Below are 23551 nucleotides of genomic sequence, written 5' to 3' on the forward strand. Positions count from 1 at the left end.
CGTTTCTCAACTCGTATTTATTTAATGTACTTAAATCCTTGTTTTATGCAGGTAATTTGGCCTTCAACTTGCAAAGTAGAGCAGTAATGAACTGAGTTAGCCATATGCACAATTGGCTATTGGATTCAAGAATATTTTAAGATTAATTAATGCTCATTACCTAAACCCATAAATGTAAGGAGAAGCCAAAGTTGAATACTTTTTTCTGATCTGATCTGCCTAACCCTTTTAAGTCTCCTCTGTTCACACAATGAATAGTCAATAGATAAGTTAGTCATCACCGGGGTCGTCTCTGCCGGACGTTTTGAAACCAAGGAAAACAATTGGATAAACTAACAGCTACAATGGGGATTTGATTCGAATATGAAAAAGATGGGGTTGGATCATTGGATTAATAGAACAAGAAATTTCATTAACTGTCTCGAAATTGAGATTGTCTGATACAAAAAAATCATCCGTTACACTGTTAAATACCGAAGTACTGCTGAAATAAATAGTGTTTTCTGCAGAATTGACTGAGAAGAAATCCTCATCTAAAATTGAGGTTTCAGTTTCAAGTTGTTCTTCAAATGACTCCATGAATGACACAGTTGGAGATGAAAAGTCATCTTCTGTGATATTATCGCTTCTTACTGTCATCCAATCTTCACTGAATGTCCAATTGGAAGCATTGGAAGAAGGTGGTGGCAGAGTTGATTGAAGCAATTTCTTGATCCTATCAGTGGGGGAATTCATGGAAATCTCTTTAGGAATCAAATTATTAGGACTTTCCACCACATTAAATGAATCCCAGAAACCTTGATCCAGCACAGTATTTGGAGAATCCATGGTGGATTCTTTTACTTCCTTCAAAAGGGTATCTGATTCTTCCAAAAATGGATGTTGAAGCAATTCTTTAGTTGTCCATCTCTCTTTCAAATCCCTCTTCAAACATTTTCCCAGAAAATCCTTTCCTTTCTCAGATAACCAACTTGGAATCTCAGGTACCTCGCCTGAAAATCCAATCTTATACAGAGCCGACACTGGATCATTCAGCTCCGGCCATGGCGAATTCCCAGTGCTCATCTCTATAATCGTACATCCAAGCGCCCATATATCAGCCTCAAAACCCTGCTCCTCCCCACGTGCCACCTCCGGTGCCATGAAAGCTGGTGTACCGGAAATTGCTGACGTGTCAAAACCTTGCTTTTCTCCATCTTTTCCCATTAATTTAGCACACCCCAGATCAGCAATCTTCGCACCTTCTTTACCGATCAAAATATTTTGGCTCTTGATATCGCAATGTGCCACCCCATTAACGTGAAGATAACTCAAACCTTGTAAAATCTGTTGCGTATACAACCTAACTCTCTCTTCACACAATCTTCCTCCAACTTTTTTGATTTCCTCGGAAAGCGTACCGCCGGTGACGTACTCCATGCAAAGATTGTACGTCGGCTTGTTGTTCGTTTCATTCGTAACATCGTACCCTATGTACTTAACAATGTGAGGACAGCTTAATTTTGACAATACATAATTCTCTCTCTGTAAGAACATAGAGTGACATAACTCAGTTGACTTAACGGCAAAAACCTCGCCGGAAGGGACTGCTGTGGCTAGAGACACGGTGGCGGTGGATCCTCTGCCTATGGCAGGCCCTCTGATCCACTCCATTAGAACAAAAATAGAAGCCACCAAGAAACAAAGAAAACAAAAATATGGGTCTGGTGACTAATGCTATGACATGTAAGAATATATATACATATGAATAAATAAATGAACTTTGGGGTAACCCTTGGTTTTGGTGACTTAATCCAAATACCAAAGCATATGCAACAACTTAGGAAAGATTCTTAATGACAAAAATCTGTCATGGCTTTTTTTTTTTAGTACATAGAGCAAGAATGTACCACGTGGCGTGAATTTAGTGAATGCTGACCGCCTATGGACGGCGCCATGGCGGTTTGCTTATGCTTGTAATAAAGCCATTCACATGAAGACACATGAGCACGTGCCGAGATTGCGGGTTGTTAATTACAATTATCCTATTATTGGTTAATTTTAGTCTTTTTCAATCCATTAACATTGTGATTTTTTGCGGCGCAAAGATGATTAATCTTCAATTTTAACAATGCGAACACGATTAAGTACTTTTTAGTTTTTTTGTGTGTAGCTTAACTTACAAGCTGTAAACACATATATATATATTGCTTATAGTTGATGGCAAAGGATAAAACAGAGGGTACCCATTGTATTTTACTATGCTTTTCTTGGGGGCCTTAATTTGATAGGCGTGGATGTGAAAGCATGCATGAATCATGTATGTATTGTGTTATTTTTATTTGTTAAGTAACTTAAGGAACTATTCTAGATCATACTAAAAGAGTAGCTATTAATCATTGTCCTAAAATATATTTAATTGATAAAGTTTTTAGTTTAATTAATATAAAATTTCATCCTTTTTAAAATAAATTTTTCATCTTTTGACCTATGAAATTTTATAATTTTATTTCGAGCAGTTTAATATCAAATTTTTAATATTGTCTTATTTCAGAAATTGGTTTAAATTTGAATAAATAAAAATGGTTTAAGTAGGTAGAAGGACAAATTGAAAATATCAATATTCCTTTTGCAATGTGAAAACAACAAAAGCTTTTTTTTTTGGCATAAAGGCTTAAAAGCATGTTGTTGTTCCAATGGCAATCAAAATTCAAGAGTTGGCCTATTGATTGGAGGAATCAAAGCAAAAGTAAATAAGGCCAACAAAAGAGGTTGCAACCAACATCAAGAAAAAAAATTTTAATTTAAAGTTAAAAAAGAGCACACACTGTTATTTTCATTTTCCAAAGTCTGCAAATTAGTTGTGTGGAATAAGGTGTTTGGAAGAAAAGAAAATTTAGGGGTTTTTAATGGAACACTTGAGTGAGGTTCAAGCAATTCCAAACTATATATGAAAGTCAACTTTTCTCTTGAAATGATGAAATCCCATCTCTAATCTGAACTCAAAACTTAAACCCTTTTGTCACTTTTGGGTTTAGAATAGTAGTGTAGGGCTCTTTCTTTGCATCTTGTCGGTGCTGACATCGTTTACTGACCTTTCAAGCTCACCCTTTACAGCTAGGTGAACACATGAGTTTATGATCCATTCTTTTACTTTCATCTGAATTTGGTAGATACCAACAATGCCACTTCCACTCTTCTTCTCTTTTTTAATCTGCCAGTCAATTTATTAGCACTTAAACGAGGAATAAAGTTCAAGTTTCATCAACAGTTTCATTTAAAGAGTGATTTGTACGTACCTTTTTCAACTTTCTATAAAGTTAATGGCATATCTTGATCCTAAACTGAGATAGCCTCCTATTACCTAAACTTTTCTTTAAAAGTATCATGGAAGCCCTTGTATTAAAAGTCACATTATATATTGCTTCCTATATTCAAAAAATAGACAAATTAGTCTTTATACATAAATTAAAGAGCAAATTGGTCATTTTAGTTAAAAATTTCATCTATTTATAATGCTAAAAACTGACAAATAATTAGATAGTGACATATAGTATGTTATGTGTATCTCATGCTAATATGTAGAGACTAATTTTTAACAGTAAAAATAGATGAAATTTTTAACTAAAGGACTAATCTATTCTTTAATCTAGTAAATAAAAATTAATTTATTTTTTTAAATACAATCCATAAAATAAAAATACCTATAAGTTTTACTTAGTTGCTTAATGATGAGGGAAATTGGTTGTACATTGAACATTGTCCATTGCCAATTTTAGTCTTAGCTGTACAAACTAACACCGAAGGAACCCAAAATTTAAAAGACTACTGACAATGAATGTTGTTTTAATAATCAAAAACAGCTATGAATAATCAATTTATTGGTGTTTTGATTGGGAGCTAACTTTTTTTTTTCCAGATTGGCTGGCTGTATAAATTCCCATTTACATGATGACAGTTGTATTTAGACAGTGAGGACTCAAATAAAAATAATGACAGCCTAAACCTTATCTAACATATTTTTTGCTAATCATTGTTCCAATCAATGTTTTCGATCGAATCTATATTTATCTGTTTGGATAACTTTTATCCTATTAAATGGAAATTCAGTTTAATTCGATTGTTTTGGACCCAACTCAACTACAAGTGAAAATTAAAATGGCACATCCATTTCATCATGCCAGTTATCTATTTTAGTATACTTAGCTGGCTAATATTATCCTAACAGTTAAATACCTGACTGCAATAACTTCTATTAATCACTTGTTTTCATGCCATCATGCATGCTTTAAATTAGACATTAATTGATAATTTTTAAGTTTGGAGGATCAATCAACTTGTTATTATATATATATTTATGTGATCTAAGTATTTTTGAGTTGAGACGTCTTCAGACTAATTAAAGGTGATATGAATGTCTAAGATGATTCATGTTGGAACCAAATGAAGTAATAAAGTTCAAACCCAAATACATTTTACATTCGGAAGCTTAAGATATGATCACTTTAGTGAAGATTGGGCAATCAACATTTTTTGGACGGGATTAAAACATAAAATTTTGGCTTTGGATAAACTTTTTAATCATATGAGATAAAATTTTAAAGCTTTAACTTCACTTATATAGAAGTCTGAAATTGCATTATTAAGTGTTATATTTTATATATTTATTTATTTCAAATTTTAAGAGATTTTAAAGTTAGTTTTAGAGTCTTTATGTTTCTTGCTCATCAAGAATGTTAAATTCAAGAAGAATACATTCTTGAGCAGCCAACTTTTAGAATTCTATGTTGAGTTAGGAGTTTGCTTTCTATTTAATTAGCTTTTTTTTATTTAAGCAAGACATTTTGTATCTTTGATTTTTATTTTCATTCAATAAAATACTTTTTGAATTTTTTTTTTAATTTGAATGATTCATTTGTGTTATTTTTCAAAAGTTTTTTAAACTTAATTGTAATCAAGATTGTTAATAGGAATTCTTCGTACTTCAAATTTTCAAAAATATTCAATTCACTTCAATTTCCATCTTTCATCAGTTTAATCACTCCATCCTTCATCTCTATTTGCTTTTCTCTAATCCACAGTTTCTTGAAGCTTAAGAAACCTTCTTTTCAAATTGAATTAGACTCATTCTCCTTGGCCAATTCATTTCCCTTGTTTCCATTCATTCTTTTCTTTCTTTTTCCATTCAAATTATTATAATTAATTCGTTGACGTATAAGTCAATTTCGAAAGTTCTACTTCAAGTCCTATTCAGTTTAAATTTTATTATTTCAAGTCCAATTCCAACTTCAATCATCCTGGACATACTATATCAATTCCAACTTTTGTCAATACTAAAAGTGTTGCCTGCAGTAGAAAAACTCTAGTTTGGTTCATTTTTCTTTTCCTTCATAAGGTTTTTAGTTTTCTCTTTCATGTTTGTTTGATGAGAACATGGTACATAAGATACGAAACCAAATAAAAAATTGAAAAGAAATCTAATTAAATGTTAATCTAATGATGAATTTTTCCTTTATTATTCAAGAATTAGAATCAGTTTAATACAAAACACAAAGATCTGAAAAGTAAAATATATGCAAACAAAACTCACACATGATATTTATACATGGTGAGACTTGGACCTAAGAACTCAAGGTCCCAAAGCTAAGTCAATGTCTAATTGACAACATAATTTGATCTTTTACGTTTGTAATATTATTATTAGATCTAAACTTATAAGATTGTTGTCATTGAAATGATTATATGAATTTTTTTTTTTACCATTAATCGGTCATACAATTAAATCATGTGAAAATTTAACTAATCATGTTCAACCAATAATAAAATTAAATATCAACCAAATGCTAACACTTGTTTTAAAGAAAATATATTATCACTTAAATGGAAACAATAGTATTATATATTTGGACCAATTTAACACTGTAAAAGTAAACAAAGCAAATTATGCTAAATTAAGATGGAGAGACTAAATTTCTAATTCCAATATAGTTAAAAAAAAAAATTGGTTACAGGTTATTTTGCAATTATGGAAATATTGTAACTGCATGATAGCTGGCAATAGAATTGTAACTGCTTCCTAACCAACGTTCTTGAATAAGAATCAATGCTAGAAAAGGAAAATCATCTAGATTTTCTTTTGATCCTCTTTTGTTTTTTTCACGTTCTCTCTCAATTCGTTTTCTCTTATTTTATAACTCTTTTTCACAATGCCACTCGCATCAATTTTGGTATTAGAGCCGCGACTTGCCCATGACTATAGGAGATGGTGTGTGGACAAGGAATTTTTTGAAGCTTTTCTAGGTAAACATGAGACCATAGCGACGACTATTAATGCTGTTAAAGGGAAGGGCATTTTGGGTCCTCCTCCGAGTTCTAATAAATTTGAGAGACTTCTAAAGGGACAGAGAGTGGTGTATCACCAATGATAGGGGAATTGCCGAATTGGCTATAGTAAGTTGTGCAGACTCCAATGACTAGTATAATCACGCCTATAAGTTGAAGTGCCCTAAGTTTGATGGTACTGATTTTCGTTGATAGTGGGCAAAAATGGAGCAACTTTTAAGGTGAGCCAGTACCTGTCAGTGCCAAGATACGTAAGGTTATGTTGCAGGGATGTGCCCTACCGTGGCATCATTTGAATGATAATAACAATGGTGGTATAAATCAGTTGAATTGGAAAAGATTACTTGAGGAATTTGCAAGGGAGGTGTTCTCTAGTGGATTTCGAGGATACAATGGCAACCTGGTATCTTTAAAGCAGGAGAGCAAGTTAGTTAAGTAGTTTCGTAAGGAGTTTGTAAGTCTCTTTAACCAAATTTCTTTATCTTCTCAACATGCTCTTAGCATATTTGTCGGTAACTTGAGGCTAGATATTGCTCAGTACCTTTGAGTCTAAGAATCTGTTAGAGGCATTCCATATAACTAAGCAATTGGAGGTAATTCTTTAGCCGAGTCAAAGGAAATCTTTTGCTTAACCCCAGTTTGCTAGATCAAATGCTAGTTTTCTTTCGATTTCTTATAATAAGACCTCACTTTTTTTTTGGTCCTAAAACTGCTAACGCTCCTGAAGCAATAGCTAAATCTGTTAACCAGTTTGTGTCACTAAGTCATAGTAAACTAGGCAACAAACTTCCTTCCCAAGCTGAGATTGAATATAAGAGGACAAGAGGCTTATGGTGTTGGTGTGGGGCCAAGTATGTTCCTAGTCATAAATTTACAAAGCCATAGCTCAAGAAGCATGTAAGAAAAGTACCGGTTCAAATTTATTGGAGCTGTCACTTAGGTGCTGGTTCGAAGGACGAACTCCTTCCTTGAAGACGCCACGTGGGAGATTCTACATGACCTATAACAATAATTTCCTCAATTTAAACCTTGAGAACAAGGATTTGGGGGGACACTTTGTTTAAGTTATTTTGCAACAATCGCAGTACTGTGATTCTTTCTTAGTTGTTTAGTGGAATGTTGCATTTGCATCTATTTTTCAAGTTTTTTATTAAGAAAATATAACGCTGACATAGGATGAAGTTAAAAACTGAACTCAAGTTCTCAAATTTGATAAACTAAAATAAAAAAAGTATTGACCATATCATAAATATTGACTTGTATGATACAGTAACTAAAGTTCTTGTTTAGATACAAATTCAAATTGTGTTACCCTTGTTCTCTATCGTATAAAAAATACATTTTATTAACTAAAAAAATGCATCATTTTTTAAAATCAATTTTCACTTTGAACTAACGCCTATGACCGCAGACAGTTATAAGGTACATTTGACCCAATGATCAAACAGACTTGAGATTTACCTCCCGCGACATACATTTAAAACAAGAAGCAATAACAAGCAATATCACGCTTTGAGATTTAACTCCTCCCCTTAAAAAAATAATGTCCGGCATTCCTAGTTTTCATAGCCCCCGAAATCATCTTTAGCTCTCTAACAACTGCTAATAAAACCAATTGCATCATTATGCTATTATAGGTAAAGAGAGGAACGGATGCCGGAAATCCTTTCTTAGTCAAAATGCCATAATACAATACAATCCGGATTAAATCACAGATCATGTTTTACACAAGTATTTACATACAATCATCTTTGATACTTAATCCCATATGTTTAGAAGTGTACTACTTGAACAGCATGGCACTCGGGTGTTAAAAGATTTAGAAAAGGTTCGCTTATGCAGCCTCAGCAAATCCAATTTGCATGTTCCCATAGTCAAATACTGTATGGAACTGGCCCATAAATACATCACCCAGGATCCTGTCCATCAATGAATACTAGTATGATTATCATAGCATCAAATGTTTTCCAGCCTAAACGTCCAGTGTGAATATAAGTTAATTGTAGAAACCATAATTATCCTTCAATATATATCTATGAACCAGTAAAATGAATACCAGAGAGGTCCGCGAGGAGGTGGTACATCCAGAGCAGTGAATCCACTAATGCATTGAGCCCCATCTCCCTCGCCCACTTTCATGACATACTGATTCCCAACACCAGAAGGACAGAGGTCAGGGACAAAGAAAGAATCACCAACACCAAGGGCAAAGGCAAGAATTTTAAACTTGGGGGACAAAACAAAATTATAACATCTATGGGGGTACAAACGGTAAAAAATTTGTATCAATGAGCTTAAATTAAATTATTAATTTTTTGGAAGACCAAAATTATTATTGTTCCATTTAACCAAGAGGGGCCAAGGCCTCTGCTTTCCTCTAGCTTCGCCCCTGCTGAACACTAACATTGCAATCAACTCGAGATACTTAATATTTTATTACTTAGACCCATCCAAAACATATAAATATTGATATCCATGATTTTTTTTTTTCTTTTTTGAGGGTGAAATGATGACAACCAGGATTATCATGGAATCAAATCAAAGGAGACCAAAGTACCGTAACACAAATTCAGCATTGTATATCATACCTGCTCAGGACGGAGCTCAAATAACTTTCCAGCAATTGTGAAAGAGACGCTGGGCATAGAAGATAGACTTTTACAGTCAATACTTGATTCTCCCATTGGACTAGGCAATCGATCACAGAGCTGCAATTATCAATTTGGGAAAACATGAGTCCAAAAATGAACTTGCCCAAATATACTCAGAGGTTGTCAAAGGGGATGCTTATTCACCTCATTGACATAGTCAATTATATGGTCCTCTGTCTGGTTCTGCTTAAGCTGGTTTTGCATCCATATAACTGCCATCTCACATGTAGAACACATAGCATCGCGTAAACTGCCAGAGGCTTTTCCAGCATTCTCATTCACAATGCTTTCAATCCCCATACTGAACAAGATAAATTTACAAAATCAATTAAGCAAGAGAACACATCATTCATTCAGACAATTACAAATATTTCTAAGCTCACTGATTTAGTTAAAGCAACTTCACTCTAGGGAAAAAATCGGGGGCAAAACAGAAGAGACTTGTGTACAACCTTACACCTTGAGTTCCATCAAATAAGCATAGACCAATTTGTGAGCAGATTTTCTTCGGTTCATCCTGTCAATGCAGAATAATAAATAGAATAACGAAGAAGTCCAGCAAGAAACTACCAGATCATACTCTAAAGTTAACCATCTCCAGATACCATTTGCATTATAATTAAAGCATGTTAAAACAGATCATGTACCTTCGCTAATAGCATATCAAGTATCTTCTCTCCGTATTCAGAAACTACAGCCTTGCATTCTTGACTTACAACCCCAGATGCTCCAATAGCATGATTGATTTGAGCAATAATACCCTGAAAACATGGCATTAAAAACAATCACTGACAAAAGACCAGGACTAACAGTCCATTTTTGGCAGCAAATAGACAATGCACGCACAGGATCAATTAAATGACTTCTATTAGCACTTGCCAAGCACTTATAATCATAGACATCTATAATCAGATTGTCCTACTACATATCAAGGTAAACATGTACAAAAGGTCCTGAATACATGCTCTGACTATAGCAATGACACTAGAAGGATAAGCTGGAATATGCACTTCATAAGATAGAAAACAACCTTATAGAGGTTACACAGTGAAACTTGAATGAGTAACAAACAATATCAATATCCAAATTAGGAAGGAGCAAATTGTTACTTCAGTCATGAACATCGGTACAATTACATCCAGATAATTGTTTAGTGGAAGGATAGGAGTGCAACTATATGCTTAGAGTTGTTAGTCAAAGGACAGATTTGCGTATGGGCAGAATGATACATCCAATGTTTCCATGAGAAACAATCATAGAATGGACAAAACATGGTTGATACTTGACAGCAACTTGCTACAGAAGCACGGCTACAGAAGAATGCATACACACTTAAATAGACACAAATTAATACAAACCGTAGGACCAGCCAACAAAGAAGTCCCTGAATCAGCAATAGCACTGCAGCCACCGGCACAAAATCCTGTGGAGGAGTAAGAATATAAGGAAGCAAATAAAAGACTACAAAATATTTGCATGTCCTTATCAATTATATTAATCCAGTTAAGCAGAATATTGTGGAACAGGTTCAAAAATTATTTCCAGAAGATAACTTTGAGGACTTCTCACCTGTTGTTTCATTACCAATCAGGAAATCACCCATATCAAACTGCGAGCCAAAGAAACAGTAGCATTATAAAAGGAATACATGAAGTCAAATATATTGTATAAAACAGGGAATGTTTGAAATCCTAACCTGCCAGTATCCTTTCTGTCTTACAGGAACATAAGTGTGATTCCCCTTGAAATGTTTAGGATCCATCCCGCCAAATACCAATTCCCCACCAAGATTATCTTCGGAGTTGCGGCTAAGCCAAAATGAAAAAACCGGTTCCTTAACAAGACCTTGGTTGACCATATTGTACCTGGAGCACTTACAGAATCAAAATCCTAAACCAATAGCAGTTGCATTCTTAATACTCACAATATAAACATCTTACGCCAATAAAACTGAAACAAAAAGCACAAAGAAACAAAAAGAGGCTTTTACATACCACACAGGCACAGCATTTCCTACTGAAATCTCTTGAAATCCAAGACCAAGTATACCATCGAATTTGGCAAGCAAGAATGTTAAGCTGGGCTCACTTGTTGCCTCAATAAATTCCTAAACAGATGAAAGAAGAAAAGTTACCGAGCAACATGGACCATCACCAACAGCCATGATGGTGAATAACACTGCAAACATATATAATAAAAAAATTATTGAAGATACCTGATTTTTAACTACAAGATCACCAACTGTTACATGGTCCTCACTAAAGAATCCAGAAATTTGTCCAGTACCATATTTAATATCCGCAGGTTTACCTGCAAGTGGACTCATTTAAAAGAAAACATATAGGCAGCTACTTTATTATACACACTTTGACTGAAATGAACAGCAGTTAGTTTTAATATCCTTCCGGTCACCTTTATCAAAGTTTCTCCAATCTAAAGCACATTAAACTGATTATGAATAACAACAAGCAGACATGAGTTTTTCAAATGCAGGAGATGAGGCTTATATATATATATATAAAGCAGTTAAAAGAATGCATAAGGAAAAGAATAATAACACCTAAATCAAACTACTGAATTTGTTCTAAGCGGTACTTATAGATTGATCAAAAAACAATACCCAATTTATGAATGGAAAAAGAAAATCATACTCATAATCAAGAAGACATGGATTTCAGGAAACCTAGAATGAACCAAGAAGCAGAAACAAACCATTAGCATTGTAGGTACTTGAGTGGCTTGATTTATATCTTGAATGGAAATAGCAAGCTATCTGCACCCAGACGCCAGTAAAACCTTAGAAATATTCCAAATTTACACAAATCCAATCCTTAAGTACACCAATAACAATTTGAGAAATTAAACTCACCGAGAAATAACACTTAGATGAAGGCACCCACAAATTAGAACTCCCAGTGTCAAAAATTACAGTGAAGTTCTGTGGAGGCGTGCCAATACCAATTTCACCAAAGTACTGAGCATCCATGTAGTTCTTTAGTGCCACTATATCAATATCCTTTGACTCTTGTAAGTTGCCATGAAGATACTTTCTAAAAGAACCTCTCAACGCTTCTCCTTCCTTGGAATCAAGTTGGGCAGCTAACAGATTGTTGCGATCAAACTTTCTCTTCTTCAGTCCAATTCTGAACAATCCGTCATTGGATGTGGAAAAGACAATAGGAAACAGAAGACAAAGAAAAACAGTGACAACAGTAGTTTTAACTATCGTCCCCATTCAGAAAACTGCAAGTCTGCAATTGAAAGGCAATGATTCAAAGATTTTTGTCGGATACAGTTAGAACTAGATATTGCAAGCTGAAAAAACAAGATATCAACACACAACTAGATATAGTCTTTTCTCATAACAAGTAGGCAACAAGCCACTTTTCAACTACATGGGATAAAAACCATTGACGGTTTACCTAAGTCTAGAACATTTATTCACTGCCAAGTAAAGTTCTGTCCTCAAAGAGTAAACAGATGCTCAATTTTAGTTGCATCATGGCCATTCCATTCTTTTTTATAATCTTCACATCACATAATTTTGGTGCCGAGAAAACACAATAAACATACATAAACACATCTATAAATACTACTAAGGTCAAAATAATTTGATTCGAGCTATGAGGAATCTTAATTAGGCTCAAATGTTTACTCCATCCAAATTAGTTAAAAATAATTGAAATCAAAACGGATGCCAATCAAAGTTAACAAGTTAACCTTCACTTTTCTCAGGTAATAAACACCGAAAATCCCCCAATATCTAACCAACCCAACAGGAAAAAAACTAGAAAAAAAAATTATTAGAAACTTAAACGGATAATCTGAACTTCGAATGTTAGACGGTCAACTCCAAGCTACTATCAATCAAACTAGATATTCACTCAATAACCCTTTTTTTTCGGGCAATTTCAGTTTTCTACGAATGTTACACGGTCAACTCCAAACTATTATCGATCAAACTAGATATTCACTCAATAACCCTTTTTTTCAGGCAATTTCAGTTTTCTACGATTCTAAAACCTAAATACCACACAATATTCCTGCCCAAGAAATGCAAAATCACTACAAAAAGAACACTCAAAAAGTAATCAAAAGCATATATAAGAACAAATAATAGAGAAAAGTAAAGAGAAATTACATAATAAGCCAAGGTCAAGAATTTTTACAAAAAAGAAAAATTTCTTACGTTTTTGTTTATGATTTCAATTTTTAAGAAGAACAGACTGAGCAGAAAAATTAGAGTACGAACCTGAACTCTTTATTGAGAGTGTTGAATTAGATTAGCGGGATTCTTGCTGGATCGTATCCGTACACGTAGAGTCCTGTTAGTTGAGATGATATTTTTAAATTTGTTGAACTTTTTTTCTTATCGAGCAAGAAATTTGAGGGTTTAATCTGAATCGGATGAATGTATAATAAGGATGGTACTGAGAGCTAAATCACACCGTTGATCTTGTGATGAGAGGTTTAGAAGAAGTAGGTTTAAGATGATAGATCCAGTAACACTGGAAGTTTGAAGGGTCGTTTAAGATGTTTCTACATCTTTTTTCTTCTACATTTAGGCTGCGTATGTTGTTTCTACTTTCTACATAACAATCATTCAAAAACCGGATCCCACGTGTGTGCCATTTCTAATGAATGGATCATAATTTATTGCTTATTTTTTAAAACAAAATTAGTTCATATTAATTTATTTCAGAAATAAGATTATACAGATTGAGAGAGACAATAAATATTTGTCGTAAGTAGTAAAAGATAAACTCTATCAACTGAATATATGTTTTAGTCTTAGTATCAATAGAACATTATGGCACGTTAACAATTGACTCTATCACAACTCAAGTACGGCATTTGTGGAGTGATTATAAACACTTAAAACGATAAGGAAATTAACCTCGGATGGAGAAAAGTAGTGGGAAAAAATCAGCAAAAGCACCTAGCATTAACCAAATAGGAGGGGACGTCGACAAAACCATCCCTAAAATCACTTGCAAAAGCAAGCTACATGTATAAGCAAATGTCACAAGCCACAGATTAAAGGTTGTGACCATTGCGCACAAAACATCCCATGAAGGTCAACTTATTAAATGGAGCTCATTTAACCCGCTTGAATTGACCCGACTTGTGGAACATATGGATAAACTCATCTAGTTGAAATCTTGGTGGCCCAAAGAAACGCTCTAGTAAAACTAAAGTTAATTAGGTAATTAATGTAAATACTAAGTGATAAATATGTATAGAGTTTAAATCCCTTAGGACTCTCATTTTGTAGATAGGCACAAATCGTAACCATCGATGTAACTCAATTTATATCGTTGGATTTAGAGGAGCTCAACTATAAATAGAGGTATTCCCCCTTCACTCAATTGTAAACCTTCAAAGTAATAGAATACTTTTAAGAATATTTACTCAAACACTTATGTGCTATTTTTCTAACTTTTCTAATTATTTTTTGCTCTTTCGTTTCGAGTTTGCTTCCGCTTTGCCACATCAGTGAAAATGCTATATATTAAAAAAATTCTCCTAATTTTAAATAAAATAGCCATTGGATTAAATTTAAAAGAAAAATAAAAGCAAAATAGGCGATTGGATTAAATTTGAAAAAATTAAGAAAAGTTTAATAATTTTCTGAAACCCTAGAATCCAAAGATAAAGTTTGCAGTTCTTCTCGTCATTTTCATGGCAGAATTTTTAGGTCACAAGAATACTCAAGAATCTTGGGAAAGAAAAACTTTTTAAAAAAAATGTATTTTGTTAGAAGCATTTTTCTGATTTGTGAGTCATGTCCGATCTTTTTCAACAATTTGAAAAATGTTTCATATCTAGTGGTAAAGCTTTTCTATAAAATGAATATTGATATGGAGAGGTTTTCACGATTAAATCTTGAGTAGAAGATTTGTATGTTGAGGAGAAGATTGTTGATGTTAAAAATTTGAAGTTAGAAAATCGACCAAACAAACTAAATTAGCTCAAATAAATAAATTTGGTTTGGTTGTTTAAATTTAGTTAATGAGTATTTTTTTTATAATGTTATCATTTTAATTTTTTATTAAACTTATTAAACATGTTTTTTGGCGACGATGAGTAAAAGAATTAGAGTCATTATTTATTATGACGGTCAAATTTGTGACATCGAAATTGTGGATCGTTTTTGTACCAACCCAATCTATAGATTTGAGTTTCAACGGAAGCATCAAACAAAACGAGCTTTTGTTAAAAATTAAAAGGAAAGTATCAAATTCAAGCCAAAGGAGAATTTCAGGCTTGAAATATAGATACCTAATATCCATGAACCTTATAAGATATGATACATTTGAGCTCAGAAGTGATGCGGATGTCAAATTAATGCTTGAGGCGCATTGCTAGACTAAAAACGATGTAATAGAGTTATATGTCTAATTTGTCAATGTAGAGAAAAGTGGTTTGAGTTCGACAATAGTTCCAATTAATTTGTTTCAGGACCAAGAAGCAAAAGGTCCAACCAAACGGTTGTGCGGTGGTTTCATAGCATTGTTGCAAAGCTCATATCAGGGAATGTTGGTATCATCAATTGGAAGGCATTTCTCAGTTTAAACATTCAATCGCAACTTTGGTGTACAGTTGAGGTTAGTTGGTAACCCGAACATGGAGATCCCGACACAACATTCTATGAGCACCTTTGATTTGAACACCGAAACGCAAATGTCCTATGCTAGAAAGTGATAAAGAATTGGAGCAAAGGAAGCAGAATAAATATCTAATTCAAGTTGTTTGACTTAAAAAGGAAAGATTTGGATGTAACCTAAAAGGAAAAAACCAAATAAATTTAAAAAATAATAAAGGAAATAATAAAAACAAGAAAACTTTAAAAAAATAAAGGATAAATATTCAAAATAATAATTAAATAGTGAAAATACACATTTAAGTAAAATAGAAGATGGAACGATAAATTGATGAACATGATGGATAGAAGGATAAATGTCCAATTGAACCCTTTGAGATATAAATCCCAATAAACTCAATTAATGGCTCTAATTAACCCTCCAAGAAATTATCCTTGGCAAATTGAAAGGTGAAGAATGAATTCCCACGACTTTTTGGAGAAAATCGAGAAGAAAACTACTTCTAAAAATCACAAGAAAAAAATTTTGCACAAGAAACAAACTCCCAAAGTAGAAAACTTTATTAATAAAAACAATTGTCTGCTTAATGAACAATGAAGAAGCCTTTATGTAGGCTAGTTAAGTACATTCAAATAAAACTCTAAAGTATACTGAAACTCTAATTAATCTAAATAAATAGTTTTAAACTAAATTTTCTTATTGACATAAAACAACTTAATAACTTAAAATACTTAATAATTATAAAAAAATCGGAATAATAAAATAGTAAGAGTTAATAAATACATTAGTGGGCTCATATATAATAAAAATTAAGCCTATAATCCGAACCCAATATGATTTAAACTCGAATTAAAAGCCTGAAACTCATAATTCTTGTCATAATCCCGTCCAGAAATTTTACTCCTGCAATCTTCACTAAAACGGTAATAACTTGAGCTCCCGAACTCAAAATCAAATTATTCAAAGTATGTTTCCCAAGCCATTCAAGTTTTTTGATTGTTGGTTGCAGAGTAAAGGATTTGTGAAGATGGTTGCAGATAAGTAGATAGATATTGAAGTGCAAGGGAGGACGAATAGTTTGATGAATTTTTTGAAGGTATGGAATAAGGAATCGTTTAATGACCTTGACAAGAATATTGCTTTTATTGAGAACACTATTAGAGAGTACAAAATTTTGGGTGATATCTATGATATGACTAAGGTAGGATTGGCCAAAAGAAATAAAGCTATTTGTAGAACATGAAGGTTAGAAAGGTACAACAAGATGCTTTGGGAGCAAAAATATAGAGTTAGAACTATTACAGGATGAAGTTGCAATACAAGATTTTTTTCATACGAAAGTAAAGTTTTGAGCTCGAAGAAATTGAATTGATGGATTGATGATACAGGGGGAATGGATTTTTTAATCTAGTTAAGAAGGAAATTTGGCAACATTTTAAGGTCCACTTTTCTGATGTGTAGTGCCTTGGTTTGTATTTGAAAAATTAGTCTTGCTCCATTTGCTATTTGAACCAAAACAAATGGAAAGGTTAAATGCAAAGTAACACAATGAGTAAAGTAAATAGAAAATTAACACAAGATATTTGTTAACATAGAGCAGTTTGGACACAACGGTCCTACGTTTGCGGAGCTGTAAAAACCCATTTTTTTAGTGGTGTCAGAAACGATGGTATCGGGGCCACAAATCTGATGAGTAAGTCCATAATAATTAGTATTTAAATTATATGAGTCAACAATAATTTTATATTGAATTTTGACTTGATGAATTTTAGCTAATTGAATAAATTGTTAAGTACAGGTGGTTGGCTTGAAAGTCAAGTGGTTATGAAAAATGAGGTATCAGGACCTCATTTCTGTAAATCGAGTTTGTAACTTACTATTTAGGTATGTGACGATTTGGTTCAAAAATTTCATTGTTTAATTAGTTAGTTAATTAAAAGGGACTAACTTGTACAAATCATAATATTTATTCACTATTGATTAAAATTGGTTAAATGAGCATAGAAATGGTTTTAAAGGGTTTTATATGATAATTTAACCATAATTAAATTATGTGGATGGTACAGAGGTGGTTTTTAAGTAAATTATGTATTAAATTATGTATATGTGATAAAATATGTTAAATTAATAAAAATTAATAACAATAAAAGAAACATAAAACAATATCATCTTCTTCATTTTTATTTTCTTCATCGAAAACTCATGGATAAATAAGTTGGGAGGTTCGACCATTGATGTTCCTTTGCATGTAAGTCCATTTTGAGTTTGTTCCTTGTAAATTTTATGTTTTTGAGTTCGTTTTAACTTAATCTAGCTAACTCGAGAATTAATTCGTAAAACTGTTAAAAGTTTAAGGACTTACCGTGAACGATTTTTAGGTTTTGTGAACCTTGTTGTTAAATTCTTGAGTTTAATAGCTAAATATAAAGATTTTGTTATTTTTAGTAATTTTAATGTTTAAGGATTAAATCGTTAAAATAGGAAAACTACATGAAATTTTAGTGAATTTTGATAAAAGTGGGTGGAGTAGGGACTAGGTAAAAATCAACTAGCATGAGTTTTCTTTAATTGTGGTTAATTTGTGAGTTTCAGGTTTGGGGATTAAATTGTAAAAAATATAAAATGTTGGGGTAATTGTGTAAAATGATAATAAAAGGGCTTATATGCATAAGTTGAATTGTTTAATTGTTTTAAACCGTTAATTGAATTAAATTTATTATATTTAGATTAAAAAACGAATCAATTGGGCAGTAATCATGGAAAATAAGGGTTAGCAAAGTAAATATCATGTCACGTTCATAGCCATTTTTTATTAGGTATGTTCGTATGTTAATAACAATAATTATTTGATTGTTGTTTTGTAATTTAATGTTTATCTATATATGGTTGATTCATCAAATTCTTTGGATTGAAAAATGAAAAAGACCATGGTTGAAAGATACCATGGCATTATACCCGAAATGAGAAATACCATAGTTGAAAGATACTATGACATTAAACTGGAATGAATAAGACCATATTTGAAAGATACTATGAAATTATACCGGAAATGTATAAGACCATAGTTGAAAAATACTATGGCATTAAATCCGATACAAATAAGACCATAGTTGAAAGATACTATAACATCACTTTAGAAATATGTAAACGTGGTTGGAAGATACCACGTCATCCTTTAAACAATAAATTATCCAGAAAGGTACACAAATTAAATGAGTATTATATTAATGGTTTTGAAGTTTATTGTGTAAATAGAAGGTTGAATTGAGTTTTAAATATGTTTACTTGTAATGTTTTATGCCATAATAAAGTTATTTGTTTCATAAATGTTTGTCCCTTAATCGTGGTTTATTGAGTATAAATGGATATATGAGATGGTTATATGAAATTTAATATGTAAATGGGAAAATTTTTTAGATGGATCATTGAAATGGTATGTGATATGTTAAATGAACATATGATGGATGAATTGAGGTTATATGTTTGTTAACTTATAAATGTTATGTTTTGATAAGATTATATTGCTATACTTGTGAACTTACTAACCTTGTGAGACTTGTGATGTGTATAGGCAATTAAATGAACTCATGACCTTGATTATAATTTTTCGTTATGAAAGATTTAGGTTAAGGCCTTTATGGTAAGTTAAATTTTATGTTCAATACGAACCTACTAAGCTTTATGCAAGCTTATCTCGTTTTGGTTTTTTCTTATTTGTATATCGTCGGATTCGAGCTGTCGATTGGATTGTTTTGGAGATCACATTATCCGTTCAACGATTTAATATAAATTGTGATTATTTTGATTTAGGTTATAAGTGGCATGTTCTAGGAGCATTTAAGTTTTTTTACTATAATGATGTTATTTAAACTTGGTTTAAGCATATTGTGTATATATCTTTGGATTTGATTTGTATATGTCCATATGTGTATGTCTTTAATTGTTTGGTATAAGATTCTTAGAAGTGTTTGAAATATGGTAAAATTGAATGTGAATGGAGTGTATGATTATTTGTTTCGCATGTGTATAAGGGAAGGACTTGAGATCCTTGAATGTGAATTAGTTTGGTGTATGAAATGTGGTGCTAATGAAGGCACATTGGTTAGGCACTTAGGTTGGATATTTTGGTATGTTTCAATCATGTTTTAAATGTGTTTTGAAGGCATGAAAATAGTTGATATTGATTTGAATTGGTACTTAAGAAAGGGTTGAAAATTTGGCTTGCTCATGAAGTTTTTAGGCTGCACACGGTTTGGGACATGGGTTGTCATACGGTCGTGTGCCACACACGGTCTGTTCATACGGCCCTGTGGATGTTAATTTTTAGGTGAAGGATTTGTTTCACACGGGCACAGTGAGTTAAATGGCCTGGCGACACGGCCATGTGATCCTGAGAGCACGAGCGTGTGGAGTAGCCACACAACCATGTTTAGTGCCACACGAGCTAGCCTTTGTCACACAGTCATGTGACCCCTGTTTCCAAAATTTTACATATCTTTCACATTTTTCTGTTTTAATCCAAATTAGTTCCTGATTGTTTTCAAACTATTTTTAAGGTCCTTTAAACTCAATTTAAGGTCTATAAGTGTATGTTTGCTATGTTTAACAAATGATTTGATTGTTTATATTTAAATTAATAGTTGAGAAGTTTTAAGTTGTTAAATGTTTTGTTATTTGCTGTGATAGTTCGTAATCCTAATCCGACAATGAAGATGAGTTAGGGGTGTTACAGTAGCATTGCCTAGTGAATGATTTTATTCAACAATTGTTCGGGTCACTTATTGGCTTAAATCCAACCTACCATAAACAAAGAAGTAATTGTAACCCTAGTACCGACCCTAATTGTCACAAATTACTTACCTTAATACCTTACAATATAATCAATAAACCTTTCCAAATAATACCTAAAAAATGTTACAAAATAACTAGAAGAACATAGCAAAGTTGTCGATAAAAACACTAAAAAAACAACACTTTAAGTGACGCCACAAGCAATAGGCTAATACAAGAGTCCATTCAATAGAATTTTGATAAGCTTTAAACTCCTATTTAAAAGTTAAAATTATCTCATTAATTTCGTTCATTATTTATCAAATAAAAATATTCATAAATCAATTTTTCTACTGCTCCAAAACTCTAAAAAGATAAAGATAAGGATAATGATAAAACATTGTTTTCACTTTGAAACTCTCGATACGACCAGTTAAAGAGTTCTAACCAAAAACCAATGGTTATTTTGTTACAATGTTGCTCCTTAGTTGGCCCCAAAAAAAAAAACACATATGGGGATGCAATAGCACACCGCGTAAGGAAAAATTATTTCGTTCTAACAAAACATGGAATGAGCAGGTAAAAAAACTCCAACAATCTCCCCTAGGCATTTTTTATAAAACTTGCAACAAATGGTTAACCTACAATCCAAACAAATCACCTAGCCAGCCAACTAGAATATGTCTCCCCTAAGGGGAAGAACATGCTTGATCACATACTCCCCTATTTTGGACTCTTTTAAATTTAACGTATATGAGTCATCTAAAAGCAAACTAGGTTTGCAGCCTCTGGTTGTGTCTTGCGAGATTTTCAAGGGTTGATCTTAGGTATGTTTTTGGGTGTTCATTTTTTCAAATAATGCAGAGTTATGGGCAATTAAAGTAGATCTTCAGTTGTTTGTTAAGCTTCCTTGGTATCTTGTTATGAAGCTTGTTATTGAGTCAAATTCCATTTTACGATTTCGTGGGTTACTAAAAAGGGTTCTAAAACATGGAGGATGTGGGACATTCTTATTGAGATTGATAGTTTAGTTGAAGTTATTAAAGAGTTCTTGTTTGTGAATGTGCTTAGGGAGGCTAATGGTTTTGCAGACTCTTTGGCAAAATCGGGTGTTTGTAGGGATTCTCTGTTTTCAACTTGGCTTTAGGAATTATGGGATGAGATTCACAGGACCAAGCTAGAAATCTAGATATTAGTCATAAGACGCATTTAGCGCCGGTACCAAAAATTGTGTCTCAAATATGGATGGGTTGCAGGCCACTTAAACTACTGTCGACGTGATTGCTTGATATGCATGGCTCAAGTAGCAAGTCTGGTTTCTGAGTTTAATTTGCGTATAGGGGATTTCGGAAGTGATTTTTGCTAATGTCTGGAGTGAGGCAAACAACATGGAATATGTAATGGACAAGGTATAGGTGGAGAGGTCAACAATGTTCATTTTGAGGTGGTTAACTATTTTAGTTTTTTCCATGTAGAGTTGCTTTGGTTATTTGATATGTATTAAAGGCTCTGCTGTTGGCTGTGCAGGTTGAAGTTTTATTTTTGTTCTTTGACATGTCGGCTTGTCCAGGTCTGTAGAGTTTTTTTTCTTTATAGCTTGCATAATGATTTCTATTAATAAATCTTTTAATGGTTTAGAAAAAAATGTAAACATTTTTGTTAACTTTCATAAAATTTGGATAAATTTAATTTTTTTAATAATATAAGAATTAATTAATTTAATATTTGAGGGATTTGATCTCTATAATAGAAAGACTTGATCCTTTCTTATAACTCTAATGCTCCAATATGAAACATATTATAAGTTATATTACTTTGTTTTAGGTATATTCTAAGAAAGTCAATTCCATACTAATACTGCCCATATCAATTGGAACATTGTGTTTCAATGGTAGATTTGAATAACAAATTCTAGTTTCCATTCTGATGTAAATTCCGATAGCACCAATGCGTTTTAGTCCATTTTAATAGTACCTGTGCATATCGGATGTTACTTTAAACTAAATTTTAATATTTTTTATCTTAACTAATATTATTTTTAATTACATTTAAAAATAAAATATAACCATTTAATCAAATTATTCAACATAATTAATAATTTTATAATTAATTTTTTCATATAAATATATTTATATGTATGTAATTAAGTTATATTTATATGTATATAATATATGCGTGAAAAATATTTAAAAGATACTGATAAATTTGAAATAGTACATATATACACACTAGTACGGATATGTACTAAGTTTAGTATCGAAATATATTTACCTAAGAACTTGAATATTTGTCATATGATTTGTCACATTGGATATAAAAAGTGTGCCTTCATTTTTCTCCTAATTGTTGGTGCGGGATTTCTAAAATGTTGGTTAGAAAGTCTCTAACACACAAATGGAACACGAACAATTACTCAAACAAAAAAAAATCAATAGAACAAAACTCTAAGTTGTGTATCAAGCTACTATCAAACCAATCAAGCTTGACAAAGATGGAAGTTAAATTCATTAGTGTTCCACTTTCATGTGTTGTGGTAGTCATCATGAAAATGGATTAGAACCTTAAAATTGTTGGAGCGTGAGGACAAAAATAAACTTATGAGAAATCAACGAACGCTTCAAGGTGTCTAACTATGCCACTTTCTTTAAGGTTCATTTATCATCACCTATATTTCGGCATGCAAAAGAGTCATTGACAAATAAATCTCAAGGATACAATGAAACTAAATGATTACTGGTGTTTTGGACTGACGAAAATAGCCTACTGAGCGCAAATAATTTTTAGAGAATAATCTAGAAATATTAGAAGATGGAGGAGAATAGAGACACTTTTAGTTTTGAGTTTTTTTATTTGTCTCCATATTTCTTAGTATGAAATTTCACTCATATTTATAAGAGATCTCATGTCTCTACGAAGAGACATAACTATCTAAATAGATAATCATATCTTTTAACAATAAACATAATTATTTCATAGATGTCTACTTGAAAAATCATTACTTTTTATAGATAATCAGGTGACATGATTTTTTAATTTAAAAGACTTAACCCATCACTATAAATAGTGATAACTCTTTATTAATAATAGAGTAATATAGCTTTTAGATTACTTTTATCTTTTCAATTAAAAATATTTAAAATTTAAGGTAACTAATGAGTTTTAAACATGCAATTTATAAAATTATTTTGTAACAAGCCAATTTTA

At 32.2% G+C, this 23551-nt stretch overlaps 2 protein-coding genes across 5 annotated transcripts; both read right to left on the minus strand.

Moving 5' to 3' along the window:
• Positions 1-307: 307 nt before the first annotated feature.
• Positions 308-1720, minus strand: LOC107917296 (mitogen-activated protein kinase kinase kinase 18). The gene has a single exon (XM_016846660.2). It carries the CDS (start codon positions 1651-1653, stop codon positions 340-342), a length of 1314 nt encoding a protein of 437 aa, XP_016702149.2. The 5' UTR covers positions 1654-1720; the 3' UTR covers positions 308-339.
• A 6255-nt stretch (positions 1721-7975) lies between these two features.
• On the minus strand, positions 7976-13604 carry LOC107917808 (aspartic proteinase oryzasin-1). 4 transcript variants are annotated; one of them, XM_016847132.2, is made up of 14 exons: positions 13225-13604; positions 11842-12223; positions 11685-11745; positions 11188-11282; positions 10967-11079; positions 10669-10837; positions 10542-10581; positions 10331-10395; positions 9620-9733; positions 9425-9489; positions 9117-9273; positions 8910-9029; positions 8378-8466; positions 7976-8240 (listed from the first exon to the last, which is right to left on the minus strand). In XM_016847132.2, the coding sequence occupies exons 2-14, from the start codon at positions 12205-12207 to the stop codon at positions 8156-8158; spliced, it is 1539 nt and encodes a 512-aa protein (XP_016702621.2). In that variant the 5' UTR covers positions 12208-12223; positions 13225-13604; the 3' UTR covers positions 7976-8155. The 4 variants fall into 4 exon arrangements, with proteins under 4 accessions (XP_016702621.2, XP_040932150.1, XP_016702623.2 ...); XM_041076216.1 differs by having other exon boundaries at positions 11842-12115; positions 13225-13530; XM_016847134.2 differs by having other exon boundaries at positions 13162-13229.
• Positions 13605-23551: the final 9947 nt, after the last annotated feature.

Source organism: Gossypium hirsutum, chromosome A01 (genome assembly GCF_007990345.1).
Source record: "Gossypium hirsutum isolate 1008001.06 chromosome A01, Gossypium_hirsutum_v2.1, whole genome shotgun sequence".
Classification (NCBI taxonomy): domain Eukaryota; kingdom Viridiplantae; phylum Streptophyta; class Magnoliopsida; order Malvales; family Malvaceae; genus Gossypium; species Gossypium hirsutum.

Bases quoted from the DNA above. Each gene is read 5' to 3' on its own strand.
- LOC107917296 (XM_016846660.2), bottom strand. From the start codon at position 1,653: ATGGAGTGGATCAGAGGGCCTGCCATAGGCAGAGGATCCACCGCCACC.
- LOC107917808 (XM_016847132.2), bottom strand. From the start codon at position 12,207: ATGGGGACGATAGTTAAAACTACTGTTGTCACTGTTTTTCTTTGTCTT. The intron at 11,080-11,187 runs GTATCTTCAATA...TCATCTGTTTAG, and splicing joins ATCTTGTAGTTAAAAATCAG to GAATTTATTGAGGCAACAAG. The intron at 10,396-10,541 runs GTGAGAAGTCCT...ACTCCTCCACAG, and splicing joins GATTGGTAATGAAACAACAG to GATTTTGTGCCGGTGGCTGC.